Source organism: Ictalurus furcatus, chromosome 2 (assembly GCF_023375685.1).
Source record: "Ictalurus furcatus strain D&B chromosome 2, Billie_1.0, whole genome shotgun sequence".
Lineage (NCBI taxonomy): Eukaryota > Metazoa > Chordata > Actinopteri > Siluriformes > Ictaluridae > Ictalurus > Ictalurus furcatus.
Window position 1 is genome coordinate 8615687 of NC_071256.1, and position 20063 is coordinate 8635749.

The 20063-nt window shown below is 41.9% G+C and overlaps 1 protein-coding gene across 5 annotated transcripts in view; it reads left to right on the forward strand.

The window, feature by feature from the left end:
* Nucleotides 1-20063, forward strand: part of enpp1 (ectonucleotide pyrophosphatase/phosphodiesterase 1) — a 96860-nt gene that overhangs the window by 24672 nt on the left and 52125 nt on the right. For all 5 annotated transcript variants that reach the window (XR_008388225.1, XM_053646518.1, XM_053646503.1 and 2 more), the window contains 3 exons: nt 16447-16544; nt 16753-16832; nt 16965-17084. Coding sequence is in view for 4 of the 5 variants with exons in the window: in XM_053646518.1 (XP_053502493.1) it covers nt 16447-16544; nt 16753-16832; nt 16965-17084 (298 nt within the window). In the remaining variant the exon portion in view is untranslated. The remainder of the gene's footprint in view (nt 1-16446; nt 16545-16752; nt 16833-16964; nt 17085-20063) is intronic.

Below are 20063 nucleotides of genomic sequence, written 5' to 3' on the forward strand. Positions count from 1 at the left end.
TGGTGAGGGAGATGTCTGTGGTGACTGCCTCTCTCTGATGGAGAACCATTCCCAGGCATAAACATTTTGCGAGAAAGGCTTGTCATCTTCAGCAGATCAGGGTAAATGCCCCTTTCACAGAGATGATGTGACTTTGTTGATTGATCCTGGGGTTCAGCCTCAGACTGAAGACCCATCTTGCACAAACCACTGCCATGGCTGCAGTCAACAATCCCAACATTCTTAATAGGAGCTGGAATTGCATCCTGCTGGTGAGTGTTGATGTCTGTGAACCACTTTGGTCTGAGGATGGCTATGAAAGTATGCGTTGTGCAGATTCATTGACATGAACCAGTCCCATGACTGCATTTGCAGTTTTGACCATGCAGTATCAAGATGTGTATGGGGATGGTGGGGCATGGGCAGCCAGCTAGCCAGTCAGCAAGCTGCATCTCTGAGCTGGAGGAGGCTGATACAGATCTCAAAGTGTACCTCAAATGTACCTCAAAGTGTATTTTGCTTCTGTACTGTGTGGGGCCTGAGCCTTTGTGACTAGCAGCCTGGATAGATTGATACTGAGGTAGACCACTGGTGGTCTCCTCAGACTCTAGGACATTTCAGCACTTGGTGCATGGCCATAAGGCTATGATGGTTAGGGCTAAAATGCAGCACAGTCTGCTGGAATCATTAGCGGCAAGTCCGCAAGTTGAAAATGGTGGATGATTGGTTTCTTGAGTTTAGTGCACTAAAATTTTTGCAGGGTGAGAGCATAAAAAGAGAAATGGGTGCTCTGGTGCAACAGGCAAGTACAAGGGCAATAAAGGGACAGACACACTCCAGCCCTGTGAATGATAGTTCTGGTTGAGTGAACTGAAAGCGAGCTCCTAACAAGATAACAACCTAGCAGAGTTTAATAAGATAACAATTAGAGCAAAATAAGATAACAATTAGCTGTTCTAGCTAGCAAGTGGATTGAAATTGGTGCACTCACCACAAAGGAGAAGGCAGAAGAAAACAAAAGAGAAATACCTGTTATTCTGCTGATAGTGCCCTAAACACTGATATTTCCAGGATTGATTTAGTGAATCTCCCTCTTCATAACAGTGAATAACACTAGTATAAAGATGAAACTGCAAAATTGTCATCAATCCAGGCATGTGATCTGATCCAGGTCCTATACAGAATGTGATCAGAGGTATTCGTTATTAATAACACTATAATACAGTAAAAATAAAATTATAAAAATACTATTATTATAATGCTAGCATAACCAACTATATTCTTAGTGCAGTTCATTGTAAAATATCTAAGCAACAAACCACCACAAAGATTCAGGTGTTTGCACTTTTTTGCTGACATCTTTGCACCTTGGCATTATCTGGTGGTAGTATGAAAGTGACTCTGTTTAACAGGACTCTAAGCAGGGGTTAAAGTGGAATTTGGAAGGTGGTGGAAGTCTGACGGTGATGGTGAGGGGTTGCAGTTTCAATTAGATCTCATTATCACACATAGAAAAACATTACAGGATTAGAAAGAAAACTCTCACTCCGGATAAAAAAAAAAAAAATCTCACAGAAAGGAAAATTTCATGCCAGCCCAGTGTCCATCCATTAGGGGAGTAGGGTGAGGGGTACTGCTGCCAAACTGAGTTTGAGGCTTTGTCATTATTAATGTTGTCCTGCCCCACCAAAGTTATGGTCACAAGCCATGCTGATATTGAGCAGTCACAAAAGTCACAAAGTGTGTGTGTGTGCGTGTGTGTGTTGTGAGCAGTGTTGGGTAAGTTAGTCAAAAAAAGCAATCCACTACAGATTACTAATTACTACTTTAAAATTGTGACTACATTACTGATTACTGCATGTAAAAAGTAATCAGATTACTAACTACTTTACTTTCATGTTACTTTCAATAACCTATCAAACCTACAAAAATACACTACAAAGTGAAACTCACAGTTCTTTCAGTAATGTTAGCACACAGTGTATGACATGATCAGAAAAATTTATATTTATCACAACACTTGTCTCGGGCTAGTTTGGTGTCACTAACCAAGGGAAGGCTCAACTAAGTTATCATGCTACTACTAGCTGATACAGTGCCATGCAAAGTACATATTCTTTCTTTATGCTCTGCTCATATCATGTTCACGTAAACTGGAACTCATATAGACATTTACACATTTAGACATGTTCCTGCTCCGCGTCAAAGGATGTTTCCGTTTCAACTCCTTTACTGGTTAAAAAAATCGGCGTATATTAATTTTTCTTAACACTGACTGTGTGAGCTAGCGTTTGGCAGAATTGAGAGCTGTCAGACAATAAGACACGAGTATTTCCACGTATTTTCCTGTAAACCCTGTCTGATTGGTCTTGCCTCCGTTCACTGAATATATAAAGCTATAGACAGTCTTCTTTTACTGACTTTCAGTTATGTAGTGGCAATCCGCTCCAAGTGGAGAAATATTCTGGGCCAAAGAAAAAATCTTTGGGGCAAAACTTGATTTTATTTTTAAAAAATGCATTTTACTTAATATTGTTTGCTTAACAATAAATTTGTAACGCAAGTAACATAATTTTATTGACATCAGTAACTGTAATCAAATTACATAAATTTAAAATGTAATGTGTTACATTACTGCATTATCAGAAAAAGTAATTAGATTACAATAATGTGTTACACCCAACTCTGGTTGTGAGGTGAGGGGTGGAATCAGGCAGTGTTCAGCTATTTTACAGCTCTGGGGAAGAAGCTGTTTTTCATCCTTGTGGTGTGTGAGTGAATTGTCCTTTATTGTCTGCCAGAGTGGAGCAGTTTGAAGAAGTGGTGTGCAGAGTGTGGGGTCCCTGATCATTTTAGAGGCCCTGCTCTGACATCTGGGCAGATAAATGTCCTCAAATGCCAGTAGCTATGTGCCAGTGATGTTTTGAGCCACCCTGATGACCCGTTGAAGAGCCTTCTGGTCTTCTCTTGTGCAACTGGCATACCATGTTTTAATGCAGTACGTCAGTACACGCTACACTGTACATCTATAGAAGTTCATGAGAACATCCTGGGGCAATCTCACTCTCCTCAGTGTTCTCAAGAAGTAGAGGCATTGTTGTGCCTTTCCACAGATGGTGGAGATGTGTGTGGCCCAGGAGAAGTCCTCTATAATGTTCACCCCAAAGAAACTGGGGGTCTCTCCATCGCATTGCTATTTATGAGCACAGGACTAAGGTCAGTTCTCTTTTTCCTCCTGAAGTCCACCACAATCTCCCTTGTCTTCCTGGTGTTAAGGATGAGATTGTTGGCAGAGCACCATGCTGTCAGATTTCATACCTGACAGGAGGATATGTGCTTTCCTTACTTGACGTTCTGCGGTCAATTTTTCAGGAAGTTGGAGTTTGGACAACATTGCATTGGGTAATGAAGAGCATTCTGACATTCATACATGTTTTGCCCATCCAGGTGCTCCCATGTGGTGTGGAGGGCGAGGCCGATTGCATCTTCTTTTGATCTGTTTGCCTTATTGGCAACCTGATACTGGTCCAGAGTGGCAGGGATGATGCCTTTAATATCTGCCAGTATCAGCTTCTCAAAGCACTTGGATATCAGAGACGTGAGTGCAATCAGACGATTGTATTTGCTTTTTGGGGATGGGCATAATTGTTGTAGTTTTGAGGCAGGTAGGGACAATGGCACTGGTCAAGGAGAGTTTGAAAAAATGCTGGTACAGACCTCTGTTAGCTAGTCAGCACATGCATGAAATATACACCCTGGGACACCTTCAGGACCAGCCGCTTTCCTCACATTAACAAGGTCAGAATGGTTCTGTGCAGTTTCAGTGTCCAGTGTTGGCGGTTAATGTTGGTCAGGTGGCAGTGCAGGCCTAACTGTTTCCCTACTATTGTTCTCTCTGTAAAAGTGGGCAAAGAACATGTTGAGTTCTTCCATTATGGAGAGGTTGCTGTTTATAGGCTGGTTATCGTTCCTATTGAAGTCAGTGGCAGCTTGTATGCCTTGCCACTTATGTCATGGGTTATTGTTATTAAAACTGTCTTCAATTCTGAGTTTTTGGTTGAGTTTTGCTGCTTTTATGCCTCGTTTTCAGATTACCCCGACCTCTTTGGTCATCCAGGGTTTCTGGTTAGGGAACACACACATTTCCTTAACTCTGTATTGCTCTAGATCTATAAAATACACTCCACTCTGTGTGTACACAACAGTCCTATAGGTGTAGCATTGCTCCATCAGACCATACTCTAACCATTTTGCTAGTTGGTTTAATACTGTTAATCAGTGGCTTATAAGCTGGCAGCATTAACAACGAAAGATGATTAAACTGTCCTAGATGGGGTCATACCGGGGCCTAATATGTCAACATTTGCCTAAAAATTGGTCTAGTGTGTTCTTACCTCTGGTTGAGCATTTAACATTCTGGTGGAATTTTGGATAAACTGACCTGAGGTTTGCCTAATTGAAATAATAATAATAATAATAATAATAATAATAATAAAAGTAGACATCAGCAAGCAAATGCTAGTTCAAAAAAAATATGTCTCGAGTTGAGCTTTAAATATGTCAAAGGTCTGAACTTCCGTAAGTTCAAGAGGAAGCGAGTCCCAAAGGGAAAGAGCATAGACAGAAAAAGCCCTGTCACCCATAGATTTTAAGCACCTTTGTGGAACCGTTAACATATTACACTGTGAGGAGCGCAGTCTGCGATTTGGGGTGTAAGGTATTAGCAAAGCAGATAAATAATGAGGAGTCAAGCCATATAATGCTTTGTATGTCAGGATCATTATTTTAAAATAGACACGGAACCTGACTGGAAGCCAGTGCAAGGACTCCAAAACAGGAGTAATATGATTGCATGTCCTGGTCCCAGTCAGGATTGTGGCAGCAGAGTTTTGTACATATTGGAGCTTATTGAGTGTGGATTTAGAAACTCTGGCTAAAAGGGCGTTACAGTAATCTATCTGAGTGACAATGAATGAGTTTATTAGCTTTTCAGCTGCAGAGAAATTTAGCATAGGGTGCAGTCTTGCTATATTTGAGGTGAAAAAAGGATGCTGTGCTCTGTACAAAAGAATCAAATGTATGGCTGATATCAAAAATAACTCCAAGGTTCCTCATTTTACTTTGAGTCTCTTTGAAATCCCCTTGCTACCTGTACAAGTAAGACTCAGAATGTGAGTTCTGTTGTTTGCTAATGGCTGAGTGTAGTAACTCGAGTGCTAGCTTAGCATTAGTATGCAGTGGTATGTAGACTGCATTTGCAAAAACCACAGATGAGTCACTAGGAAGCTGGAAAGGCCTGCACCTCACCATGATGTATTCCAAATCGGGTGTGCAGAGTCTGTCTGTGGTGACTGCATATGTGCACCATGTATTGTTCACATGTATACAAAGTCCACCTCCTGTTTTCTTGCTGGCAGCAGATGTCCTGTCGGCACGGAACAATGTGCAGCCTTCTAGCTTCACTGCAGAGCTGTGAATGTTGTGGTTTAGCCATGTCTCTTGTCATGATCAGGACCAGTACCTAGCTGAAGTGTTATAATCAGTTGCTGTTTGTCCATCTTGTTGGAAAGGGATCAGGTGTTTGCAAGAAATATGGTTGGGCGCAGTAGTTTGTCCAGCATAGCCTTTAGCTTAGCTTGTATTCCCGTTCTCTTCCCTCACTTCTGCTTCCATTAACTCTACCAACGCTGTTGTCTCCCTGCTGGAATAGTAACCCAAACTGATCCTGGTGGTGTGGCGATCTCCGCTGGTATTTGTTACACTCAAACTCGAGGTGACTGCATGTAGTACCAATGCTTAGAAGATCAAGACAGCTATATGCTAAATGTGCCTCAACTTAACACAAACAGAAACTGAGAACTTATTTGGAAGTACCAAGCCACTTCATCCATGTGCACCGCCATCTTGTATCTTAGCTTCACAAGACACACATCTTGGCATGTCTTTGTGACATGCTTGTAAATGTTATGTGTCCCACGCACAAAAGGGAAAAAACGCTCCTTCCACGACTGCTGCCGGATTGCTGAAAGAACAGCTCTGCTTCAGCACCACTAATGTTATGGACAGCCTGATGGCGCATGCCTGCGAGGCAGGGCCACAGAAACACACATGGCTGGTGGCTAATGATCAGTACCGCAGCAATCCAGCAGCTGACGGGAGAGTATAAGATGGCTCTCCTCCTACAGCAAGGGGAGCGACCATCTCCATGACACTTAACGGTTTTCTCTCTGTTTCACACAGAAGAAACTGACTCTAATGAAGACCCCGCTTCCTGGCTGCCTCCCCAGAGCTCATGGACCACCCAAAAAGGCTTCAGCACTTCTGGGTCACACCACCATGCCACCTGTCCTGGAGAAAAAGACACCAGCACCAGAAGACCTCACTCCACTCCCCCTTTCCCCACTTTCAAGACACTTATTAAGTAAACAGCACCCAGTTTTGTACCTAAGTGGCCTCCTGTGTGTCTGTGCTCAGCCTGTCACATCTTAGTCTCACTATCGTGCTGGAGAATGTGGGCATGAGCACAGGCCTGCCCACCCAGACCCAAATGGATCCCAAGCTGCAGCACTTGATAGCAGTGACTCAACAGCTATCACAAAGCCTAAAAGTTACAACCAGGGATCTCCTAGCACAAAAGACAACTGCCACCACTACCGCCATCCCCCTCCCCAACCTCTGCTGAGATGCCCAGCGCCTCCTACCCCGCCTGAACAAGGAGGACGACGTCGAAGCCTCACTGGAGGCCTTCGAATGGACTGCCCTCCATGAAGCCTGGGACAATGGTACTACATACAGTCACCTTGAGTTTGACTGTAACAAATACCAGCGGAGATTGCCACACCACCAGGATCAGTTTGGGTTACTAGAAGAATGGTCCAGCAACCTCGCCCCGCTACTCTCTGGGGAAGCCCGAGTAGCTTACTACGTGCTCCCACCAGAAGAAGCAGCTGACTATATGAAAGTAAAGGATGAGGTTGTAGCACGATGTGGCCGGGCACCAAACCAGTCAGCAGCCACCAGTTTCACCAGTGGAGCTACCAGCCCAGAGCCAACCCCCGGGGACAGATGGACACCCTCCTGCGCATCACCAAGAGGTGACAGCAACCAGACAAAAAAACTGCCACCGAGGTTGCAGAGAGGGTAGCCGTGGACCAGTTCCTAAGAACTCTGCCACCCACGGAATGCCAGGCCATTGGAATGCTGGTCCCCAACAACCCTGGAGAGATGTTAGCGGCCGTGGAATGAGCCATGGCCACCCTGGAACTCAGTAGCGAAGGGTGGTGAGCAGCCAGCCCAAACCATCTTAGAAGGTTCCCACCTTGCCGTCCTGAATGGAACTACACCAGGGAGAGTGAAGTCGCCCCGCCTAAGGATCACCACGGGATGAGGCCATGCCAACAGAGGGTTAGGGTTAGGATTAAGTACTTCAGCAGGTGACACAACAGGGGAACTTCGGGTTAGGGCAGAAAGAAGACAGCCGCCTAAAACATTGCTGGGCCCAGGTGCGACAGATCAAAGGGGTTGACCAAGACCCGGACCAAAGACTCCCCACATACTACTTCTTGGTCAGGGGAGGACTACTCTAATACAGGACCAACTGCAAAGGAGAAACCTGCGACCTCCTGGTGGTCCCCAAGGCATGGACCCACCTACTGATACACCTGCCCCATGCCCATCCACTTGGCGGTCACCTGAGGGCACGAAACATGCTAGAAAAACTGAAGGGCCGCTTTCTCTGTCCCGGAAAGGATGCAGAGGTATGAGGCTTCTGCCAGCAGTGCCCCCAGTGCCAGCACACCACCCAGAGGAAACCCCCACTGGCACCCCTCATTCCCTTTAACTTCATCAGTGTCCCCTTCGAAAGGATTGGCATGGACCTTGTAGGGCCGTTTGCAAAATCCACCCGGGGTCATGAATACATCCTGGTCATAATGGACTACACCACCAGGTAACCCGAGGTGGTGCAGCTATGGAAAGCCACCTCCCACAACATTGCTAAGGAACTCATGGTTCCTATTCAGCCATGTTGGGAACACGAAGGAAATGCTAACAGGCCAAGGTATGCCTTTTACTTCTAAACTAATGTCTGATCTGAATTGGCTGTTGCAGGTTAAACACTTGAGGACATCCGTCTACCACCTACAGATGGATGGGCTCGTGAAATGTTTTAACCAGACCCAGAAACGGATGCTGCACCGGGTGGTAAATGAGGAAGGGAGGAACTAGGACCTCCTCCTGTCCTACATCCTCTTTGCTGGAGCATAGAACCACAAAACGCAACCATGGGAGTTGCAGCCAGGCATCGAGTACTCCTGTTAGTGCCTAACACTTCCTACAAATTTCTGCCCGATGGCAAGGCCTGTACACAGTCCTCGAGAGTGTGGGTCCCATGAACTACTGCCTGCAGCAACCCGGTAAGTGAGCAGTCACACAAATATATATGTGTGTCTGCCCCCACACAGGGACAGGAGCTGATGGATCAGTTTGTCAACGTTTTCTCAACTACCCCAGGGATGATGCAGCTCGTCCACCATGAGGTTAAGACCCATCAGTGAGTTGTGGTTAGACAGCGGCCCTACCATGTCCCAGAGGCCCGCAATAAGGCTATTGAGGAGAAAGTTGGCCGAATGCTCCAAGATGGCATCATCGAGGAGTCCCACCAGCCCCTGGTCCAGCCCCATCATGGTTGTGCTGAAGCCCACAACCTCGACAGCTATCCCCCCACCAAGTGGACAACCTAGTGGAGCTATTGGGGAGAGCCCAATTTATATCCACATTAGACCTCACAAAAGGTTACTGGCAAGTAGCATAGGCCCCAGAAGCAAGACCAAAGACCGCCTTCAGTACCGTGAATGGCCACTGGCAGTATCAGGTTCTCCCCTTTGGGTTACACAGAGTGCCCATGAGACATCATCCTACAACCACATCGTCCATTGACAGCCGCCTAACTGGACGATGTTGTCATACACTCCTCCACTTGGTTGGATTACCTGTTCCACCTGGGGGAGTTCCAGAAGGCCGGGCTGATGGCCGACCTGAAAAAGTGTCACCTGGGGTTGACCAAGGCACAGTACCTAGGATACCGTATCAGCCAGGGCCTCCTAAAACCACAAACACAGACGATCGAGGCAGTTAAGGACTACCCCCAGCCGACGTCAAAGAAACAGGTACATGCTTTTTTGGGGGTTGGCGGGGTACTACCACAGATTCGTGCCTAACTTCTCCTCTGTAGGCTCTCCCCCCTCAGATCTTACAAAGAAGGGACAGCCTGACTGGGTGAAATTGTCTGCAGAAGTGGAGCACGTGTTCTATGCCCTGAAGGTGTCATTCACCAGCACCCCAATGCTATGCAACCCTGCTGTTGGCAGTACACATGGATGCATCGGACACCGGGCTGGGCGCCGTTCTTTCGGGGACCTTCGACAGGAGAAGAATACCCGGGCTTCTACATCAAGGGGTACTGTGAAGGCGGGCTGGCGGCCCATGCACAAAAGGGGAAAAAAGGCTCCTCCCATGACTGCTGCTAGGGTACTGAAAGGACGGCTCTGCTTCAGCACCACTAATGTTTTGGACAGCCCGACAGCACGAGGCTGTAAGGCAAGGCCGCAGAAACACACACAGCTGGTGGCTAATGATCAGCACAGCAGCAATCCAGCAGCCAACAGGAACAGCCAATCCAGCAAGTGGAGCGACCGTCTCCATGACACTTTTAACGCTTTTGTCTCTGTTCAAAACAAAAGAAAATATCTCAGATGAAGGCCACGCTCCCTGTCTGCCTACCCAGATCTCACTGACCTCCCAAAAAGGCTTCAGCACTCCTGGGTCACACCTCCTGGGTCACTTCACCATCTTGGAGAAGATGACACCAGCCCCAGAACACCTCACTCCACTCCCCTTTTCCCCACTTTCAAGACACTCTTTAAATAAAAAGTTATAATAAAAGCCTCCTGTGTGTCTGTGCTCAGCCCGCCACAGCCTAGTCTCACTACATATGCCATTTAAATTCCATTTAAAAATGAAAAAGCATTCACTTATTGTCCGGAGATCGCAAGTTTAAATGCAGATGTTGCCACAGCAATCCATGGCCAGGAGTCCAAGAGAGCAAAATTGGCCATGCTTTCAGGGAGAATTAAATTAAGGAGAAAATTGGTGGGAAATAAACCGTAATACTGAAAATTGTGTTAAATTGGTAGATTTTTTTTCTGTCAATTGCCCTAACAATAGCTAATGTTAGCCATAACCAGTGAAACATTAAACTTTGAGAGTGACTTGTCATCCTCTAAATGGTGTCTTTTCTCAGTGGATGACATGGCAAGATGTTGGCCTGTTGAGCTCATATTTACAATGGAAAAATACCTTTTCATTGTGTCTTATTTTACTTCATCTATTGGAGTTAGCTATGACAGTTAGACAAACTGGTAACATGCTATCAGTCTTATCTATGTTATATATCACTGTTGAGGCTCTTGTGCTTCATAGTAGGACAGTAGCACTCTGATAAAAGCAGAACTTTTGGCAATTTGGTGTTCTCTAGCATTCAGGTCTCTATCTACATCATGCCAAGTTGAAAGAACATCAGAGACAAGTAAAGTAAAAAATTGTTGCTGCTCATCAGTCTGGGAAGGGTTATAAGGCCATCTCCAAACAATTTGAAATTCACCATTGTACAGTGAGAAGGATTGTTTACAAATGGCATCTCAGCAAATTCAGTCAAAAGTCAAACTGTTTGATGCTCAGGAATATTAAGTAAATACAATGGCTATATCATGTGACCTACAGGCCTCAATTTTCATTTAATTCCATGGATTTGCAGCTGGATTTAAGTCTGGGCTTGGACACCATTCCAAAACACAAACCCAATTTTAAAAAGCCATTCCTTTGTAGTTTTTGCCCTGTACTTTAGATCATTGTCTTGTTGGTGTCTTGGTAGCGCTGAACAGTGCAGAACTACACTACCGATCAGCCCCCTCTCACCTGTGTCTTGTTATACCTTGATTAGCACCACTATTTAAGCTCCAGTTTTTCTGTGTCTCATTGTCATAATTTGTTGTTGTGTGTACCCTTTCGTATGTTTTTGCCTTGAGATCATGTTTAGGATTCTAGTAGAGCTGCAACAACTAATCGATAATAATCGATTATGAAAATCGTTGTCAACTAATCTCATTTTCAATTAGTTGGTCTGCGTGTGGCATGGGGCACGTTTACTCATTACGTTACTTCTGTTCTGAAAACACACATTGGAGAGTACAGACCGATGTTTTGTCCCAAATGACATACTATATACTTACACTATGCGCTCTGCCATCTAGTGTATGAATTTTAGAAGGTAGTATCATCTCAAATGGAACACGAGCGGTTTTTTACTATCCAGAAGTATAAGCCAGACGATGGCACATGGAGTCAAACACAAATAATGTGACACGAGTCAACGTTTCCTTTTATAACCAACATGACCTCAGTCACCTCAGTGACAACAGAAAAAATGTGCCATCTGCAAGTCCTCTAAGGCAGGGGTGCATTTTATATTAAATGTAGTGTAGAAGATTATAACCTGCAAACTTTACAAAGTGGAGCTCGTGTAGCGCGGAAGCACGAAAGCGATGCACGAGCACAAACTTGTGTTTATATCCAAAATGCTCCACAGTTCAAGGGGTTGGGGAAAATGGTGCAAGTTGCTTAAGAGGTTCAGTTTAAATAAAATTTATTGTCATTATATTATTTGCGTGCTTGCAGTGTAACTTCTGTCGTTTATTATAACAGGATCGATCTGTAAGTGATCCATTAGCAACAAGGCCGCGTGGCTCCTCACTCACAATGTAGACGCAGTGATCAACAGTGGGAGCACAAGTAAGATCTGTGTAAGATGTGTAACGGAAACCATAAGGTGCAGTGAAAGTCAGCTTTTATTATTAACTTAGTATTGTAGTTGAATTATCGGTTACATTTTTACATTCCGGACTATAAGCCGCTACTTTTTTCACACGCTTTGAACACTGCGGCTTAAACAATGATGCGGCTAATTGATGGGTTTTAACGGGCTAACGAGCTTCATGCCGCCAAAACATTTAGCCTCGTCACATCGGACCAATGAAATTACCGAACAGGTCACAGTGGACCAATGAAACTGTTCGAATTAAATCAAACGCACTCACACTAAATTCTTCAGATCAGTCATTTTGCACTTCATGCATACACCCTCATCATGGAAAACACACGAAGAAATGCATATGATGCAGCTTTCAAGTTAAAGTGGCACTCCGAGTTGAGTGGGAGGCTTGAATGACTAGCGGCAAGAAATCATTTACCAAAACTGGCCGCATGCGAAGAGCAACTTTTGCTCAAGTCTGCCAGTGGATCCTAACAGCGTGGAGCAGTGTCAAAAAATCTATCACCAACGGGTTTCGAAAGGCTGGAGTGCTGCGTGATGAAGAGGACAGCACAAGCTCAAGGGCGAATTTGCCTCAAGATGTAAGTGACATTGAGAGTGACAACGAAAGAGAGACTGAGGAAGTGTGTGATGAAGTACCGGTAATTCTGAGGCTGTTCAATTCCGACACTACCTGCGTTTACATGGACAACAATAATCCAATCTTAATCCGATTAAGACCATACTCTAATTAAGAAACTACCATGTAAACATCAATTTTCACTTACCTTAATCTAATTAAGGTCATAATTGAAGTAAGCAATAATCTAATTAAGACAGGTGGAGTACTCCTGTTTTAGTCGCATTATGGACGTGTAGTAGTGACATGTAAACACATTAATCACATTATGAACGTCGTGTGGGAGTTTTCACCGCATTTTGCGACAGGTCACGATCACACACGGCAGTTTTACGTTTTACGGCGAACAAGAGAGTTCGGCTGTGTCCCAAATTGCATACTTTCCTACTATAGGCCTGTAGTGGGGAAAATACATGTATCTCGGCTACTTTATAGACGGTAACTACGCAATTTGGGACACACCCACCGCTTCAAGCAGTTGTCTAATAGCACGTATAGCATGACAAATAATTAACTGCGCGTAAAGCGTCCGTAAAAAAAAAAACACCCAAAACTGTATACGGTACCATAACGAAGATGAACTGTATGTTGATACATGAAATTCTGGAGGGACGTCGGGCGGCATGGCGCGGTGACATAATGACGCGGGCTGTTAATCTAATTATGTTCTAAATCATGTAAAACGGGAACATGACAGGAGTATTCTAAAAGCGACTCATGTAAACACCTTAATCACATTATTATCTTACTCAGGTTAAGGTCAATAATTAGATTACTGCTGTCCATGTAAACGTAGCAACTGAAGAAGACGACTTTAGTGGTTTTAGTGCGCAGGAGGAAGATGAAGATAGCGATCAATGACTTTTCCTGGTAGGCAACTGTATTTTTTATTTTTTTTAACCAGCCGTGTTACAGGCACTGTTTGGAAAAAAGCATTTACGGTACGCCTTTAATTAAATGTTTAAAAAATCTTTCCGTGTAACATCTTTCTGTGTAAATATCTCATGTTACAACGTGGACACCTGCGGCTTATAGACAAGTGCGGCCTATATATGTACAAATTTTTTTTTCTTTTTATTTTATATATATATATATATATATATATATATATATAACCTCATCGTCTCTCACTGCTTATGTAACTACAAGAAGTCATATGGTGAGTCTGCACAATTTTTCAGTTTGTGACCTGTAATGGCATGTTTGTGTTGCATTTGTATTGATTGGGAAAGCTGAGCAAAATGTGTAATTTACTTATATATAGACTGACTGTGTGGCTGTAGCATTGTGGATAATTGTAACTGGTATTTTGATTCAAATTAAATTCTAGTTGACTTACTGAAATGTCAGAAGCACTTATAAAACATAGCAGTGTAAACATCTCTAATTTTATAGCTCCATGGGTAGTTAGAACTGCCCAGTCCACCGGTTTCCTGCCATTGAGGACATTTAAGGCATGAGGTGGATAGATGGCTTGCAGCACAGAAAGGATCTCTCTCACCTCCCCATGGAATGTTTAAACTCCTCCCTCCTGGAAGAAGTCTACAAAGCATCTATCAGATTCATTAAAACAGCTACTTTCCGAAAGTTGAGGATCAGACTCCTCAACAGATCCACTTGATTATCATTTCATTTAATTACATATCACTTCACTCTGCTACCTATCTACTCAGTTACTTCACAAGAGAGACATTGTATAGTTTATTGTATATTCTGTTGTCTGTATTTATTGACTTTTGCCTTGACATTGTGCTACTTATCCCCTTGTTGGACATTGTATCAGTAGCACTGTGTTTCTGGGGGAACTATATTTAATTCCCAACATTACATCTGTCTGTAATGAGAGGAACACTGAAGCCTACTTGATGTGTTATGTTTGGTATATTCAGCAACATTTTTTGTTTTACAATATGTCAAAAAAATCATTTTGCTATCCAGATTGTTATTTTATAATGACTGGTTTGAGGATGTACTGACTTGTCGGAAGGCTTTAGGTGCAATTTATGTACATCAGCTGTAAAGTCCCCTCTGAAATTCTTGGAATAACAAGCTTGATTCGGTTGTTTTCGCTATACACTGAAGACATTTGGATTTGAGATGAAAAGGTGAATACAAGGCGATAGATCAGAATTTCAGCTTTCATTTCCTCATATTTACATCTAGAAATGTTAAACAATTTTGAACATCTCACCATTTGTTTTAACCTTTCCATTTGCTGTGTTATCAAAAATATTGGAACATGTGACTGACTGGTGCTTCTTGTTGCCCAAGTGTGTCCTGTTGGATTAATTGTTTAAACTATTAATAGCTCTGAATATCTAGTCTTGGTTTGAGACCTGGGTTTTGTCTGTGAAGACAAAGGATAAACTAACATGAAGATCAGAGAGCTGTCTATGGGAGAAAAGCAAGCCATTTTGAAGCTAAGAAAACAGGGGAAATCTATCAGAGGCATTGCAGAAGCATTGGGCATAGCCAATACAACAATTTGGAATGTCCTGAAAAAGAGAGAAACCACTGGTGTACTGAGCAATAGATACCAAATGGGTTGGCCAAGGAAAGCAACAGCAGCTGATGACCGAAACATTGTGAGCGCAGTGAAGAAAAACCCCAAAACAACAGTCAGTAACGTCAACAACCTCCACAGGGCAGGGGTGAACGTATCACAATCCACCATTTGAGGACTTTGAGAGCAGAAATATAGAGGCCATACCATAAGATGCAATCCACTCATCAGCAGTAAGAATTTGAAAACCAAATTGGAGTTCGCAAAGAAATACAGAGATGAGCCACAAAAGATCTGGAACCAAGATTAACTTCTACCACTGTGATGGAAAGGCCTAGGTATGTAGAAAGAAAGGATTTGCTCATAATCCAAGACATACAAGCTCATCGTGAAACATGGTAGAGGTAGTGTCATGGCTTGGGCTTGCATGGCTCCTTCTCCAACAGGTTCACTAATCTTTATTGATGATAGAACTCATGATGGTAGTAGCAGAATGAATTCAGAAGTTTTCAAGAACATTTTGTCTGCCAATTTACAGAGAAATGCATCCAAATTAATCTGGAAGAACTTTATCATGCACCAAGACAATGATATAAAACACACTGCCAACTCAACAAAGGAGTTCATCAGGGGGAAAAAGTGGAAAAAGTCAATCACTAGACCTTAACCCAGTTGAACAGCATTTCACCTCCTGAAGAGGAGACTGAAGGGAGAAACCCCCTGAAGCAAACAACAACTGAAAGAAGCTGGGTTAGGGTTAGTAAAAGCCTGGAAAAGCAACACAAACGAAGAAACCAACAATTTGGTGGTCATTGATTCACCAGCTTGATGCAGTTGTTGCAAGCAAGGGATATGCAACCAAATATTAAGTGTGATTTACATTTATTTACTTTAAAGCTCCTCTGATCTAATATTTTGCTCACCTAAAAATTGTGTGGTCCAATACAAAAGGTTCTATGTTTTATGTTGTTTAGCACGTTTAGATGTAAAAACAAAAGAAATGCTCTCGCTGTTTCAGTACTTTTAGAGGGGACTACATATCAGAGTCCTTGGTTGATGTAATCACTCTGGTCACGTTCAGTCTGTAAGCCATTCAATTGGGTCATTTGAATGAGATTTGAGGTTCTCTCTTTACTCCATTTTTAGTCTCAGAATTTCTTATGCTGTCAGTTCTTCCTCAATAATTGTCGAAAACATGTTGAGCCCTGATAAGGTTTTTTGCTCATGCTATAGTCTGTCTTCGGTCCACCAGGTACAGTTCTGATTAACTAAAAGAAAGGAGTCAGCCCATGGCAGTGACTCCTTTGCATTAGTGGCTTATTCAAAAAGACTAAATCATTAAATCAGTGTAAAGACTAAAAGACTAAATGAGTATAACATCTTTAATCTGGAATGTTGTTATTCATTGTAGATGTACAGCAGCAAATTGTATTGATGTTATTCATTTTGTTTTGACAGTTTTTCCAAACCACCACTAATTCTAATATCACTGGATGGCTTCAGAGCAGAGTACCTAAAAGTTTATGGAGGCCAACTTCCAACCATCAGCAAGCTAAGTATGTGTTACTGATTAATTTATGTCTTATGAGTGGTTTTGTAGAAATAATTATGGAAAGACTTCACTGCACCTGGGGATGTCCTTTTAAAAACTTTTTATTTTTGTCTAGAACGTATTTGCAACCAGAAGGCTATTTATTGTTTTAAGGATTTAAGAAGATATTAGGAAAAATAGAGGAAAACATTTGACCCTTTTTGTCTTTTCAGGAAAATGTGGAACTTCTACAAAATATATGCGTCCTGCTTATCCCACAAAGACCTTCCCCAATCATTACACCATTGTAACAGTAAGTAGAGAGAATATGTGCATGTTACTTGGAATAAAGATTTTGCAATCTATACTTTTTTAAAAAAGCTTATTCTGGTTGGGTATGACATCTATAAAAGAATAAATACATTAAATAATATATTTTTCAAAGGGTCTTTATCCAGAGTCACATGGGATTGTGGACAATAAGATGTATGATGTTATCCATAATGCCACCTTCAGTTTGAAAGGAAATGAGAAGTTTAATGCCTTTTGGTACCATGGTGAACCAGTAAGTATGTGCAAACCAGTAACTAGAGTAATATTTTGTGTTTAGTCATATGGAGGCACTGTAAAAGTTTTGCTTTAATGCTGGATTCAAAACACTGGCTTAAATTGCTTATAATTTCCACAAGCAATATTGAATAATCCCCTTCTGGTGAGAACACTTGTAGAAGGATTTTCCACCCTTCTTCAAAACAGACAGATAGATGAATATAAGATCATTTACTTATATTCATAGGTTTCTGGACCATATGCTAAAATTAAGAGACCACTGCATTACATTAATGTAGAGTTTTGTCTGTCTTGATTAGGATATGTTTTGGTCACGGCAGAGGAAACCAAGTTTAGTGAAATTCATTATGCAGTCATTTTTTACAGCAGCCCTTTTACCATCTTATACAAATATCTCAGATGCTCTTCTTTGTATGGAGGCTTTTTATCTAGAAAATTTCTTTCTTTTTTTTCTTATTTGCCATAGCACAATAACCAGCCTGGCCCGTATTGATAAAATGAAAAATGCTGAAAGCTTTTTTTTTCACATGGTGCCATGTTATTATGGTAGCAGACTAGTGCCAACAAGTTAATGCAAGAGTGAGCAACCATATATGATCAGTGTGGTTCATATGCTCAAGGCTAAGAATATGAAGAAGAAAAATGTTCTGCTTTTGCAAGGTCAAACTATTACTAATTACATGTGTTATTCATTTTATATACAGTACTGTGAAAAAGTATATATCCTGATTTATTCCGTATTTGTATATCTCATACTATAGTTTTAGATATTCAAACGAAATACAACATAAAACAAAGGTAACCTGAGTAAACACACAATACAGTTTTTATTTTCTTATTGAAGCAAAAAGAGTTATCCAACAGCCATCACCCATATTAAAATTAAAAACTTATTGTCCCTTAAACTTAAAATCTGGTTGTGGCACCTTTAGCAGCAATAACTGCAACCAAATGCTTCCGACAACTGGAGATCAGACTTTCACTTACTTCTAGGACTAGGACTTACTCATATGCTTTGGATCATTGTCTTGCTGCATAATCCAGCGCTTGAGTTTCAACTTTCAGACTGAACACCAGACATTCTCCTTTAGGATTTTCTGGTAGAGAGCAGAATTCATGTTTCCCTCAATTATTGCAAGTTGCCCGGGCCCTGAAGCAGCAAAGCATCCCCACACCATCACACTGTCACCACCATGCTTGACCGTAGGTATGATGCTCTTTTTGTGGAATTCTTTGTTTGGTTTATGCCAGATGTAACGGATCCCTGTCTTCTAAACAGTTCCACTTTTGACTCATCAATCCACAGAACATTCTCCAAAAAGGTTTGATCATGATCAGGGTGTGTTTTGGCAAAATTCAGACGCGCCTTAATGTTCTTCTGGGTTAGCAGTGGTTTTCGCCTCGCCACTCTTCCATGGATGCCATTTTTGCCCAGTGTCTTTCTGATAATGGTCAACAGTGACCTTTATTGATACAAGAGAGGCCTGTAGGTCCTTTGATGTCCTTTGCTCTTTTGTGACTTCCTGGATGAGTAGTTGCTGTGCTCTCTGAGGAATTTTGGAAGGTCGGCCACTTCTGGGAAGGTTCACTACAGTGCTGAGTTTTTCCATTTAGCTCTCACTGTGATTCATTGGAGTCCCAGAGCCTTTGAAAACGCATTGTAACCCTTCCCAAACTGATGTATTTCAATCACCTTCTTCCTCATCATTTATGGAATTCCTTTTAATTTTGGCATAGTGTGTAAGACCTTTTAACCAACCTCATGCTGTTGAAAACATTCTATTTAAGTGTTGATTTGATAGAACAGGTTTTGCAGTAATCAGGCCTGCTTGCGTCTAGTCCAGCTGAACCCCATTATGAATACAGTTTCATAGATTTGGGGAATTAGTAACTTTGGGGGCAAATACATTTTCACACCAGTTGGTATTGGATAACTGTTGTGCTACAGTAAATAACATTATCATTTAAAAACTGTATTTTGTGTTTACTCAGGTTGCCTTTGTTTTATATTAGATTTTGTTTTAATTTCTGAAACAATTTAGTATGAGATATACACAATAACAGAGAAATTAGGATGGGGCAAATACTTTTTCTCAATACTGTATGAATTTTTGCTCATTTACTCTAACAATACTTGAATTGACTGTACATAGAGTTGTGCCATTTAAATGCATGAACTACATACATTATTTTATAATGTAATACAAGTCTTCCTTTCTGGGTTAAATACAGTTCATTACTGAAGCTGTTGAAGGGAGAGGCAGTGCTGCTTATATTGTTTTTCTCTGCATAATTGCTATACACAGTGGGGGAAATAAGTATTGAACACATCAACATTTTTTTCAGTAAACATATTTCCAATGAGGCTATTCACAGGAAATTGTCACCAGACTTCGGTTTTAACTCAAGAAATACACAGAGATAAAGAAATACAAACATTAAAGTCCATAAATGAAGTTATGTGTAATAAAGTGGAATGACACAGGAAAAAAGTATTGAACACGCTAAGAAAAAGCAGTTCTCCAAGGCAAGGTAAGGCAAGGAACCAGCTGAAATCCGTAAGTAATTATACTTCCTATCTGTGCAAATTAATATCAGCTGGGTTAGCAAATTGATGGTCTATAAAAAGGCTTTTCATTACCAAGGTGTCGCACAAGAAACAGATCTCATGACGGGTAAAAGCAAAGAGCTTCGCAACCTATTGTTTTTTCAATATGTTTACTGAAAATAATGTTGACATATTCAATACTTATTTCCCTTACTGTAACTCTTTCTTTATCAGCAGAGGTTTACATGTTGCTAACAAGAAAATCCTACCAGGCAGAGAGAGAGAAAAAAAAAACCCAGAATATTACTAGAAAACCCCTGGTGTATGCTGCTGGCTGGGACAACGATAAAAGATGTATTGGTTGAACAGATATTTAATTGCAATGTTTGGGTTTATAAGCAACCAGATGAGTATATAAGCTTAGGT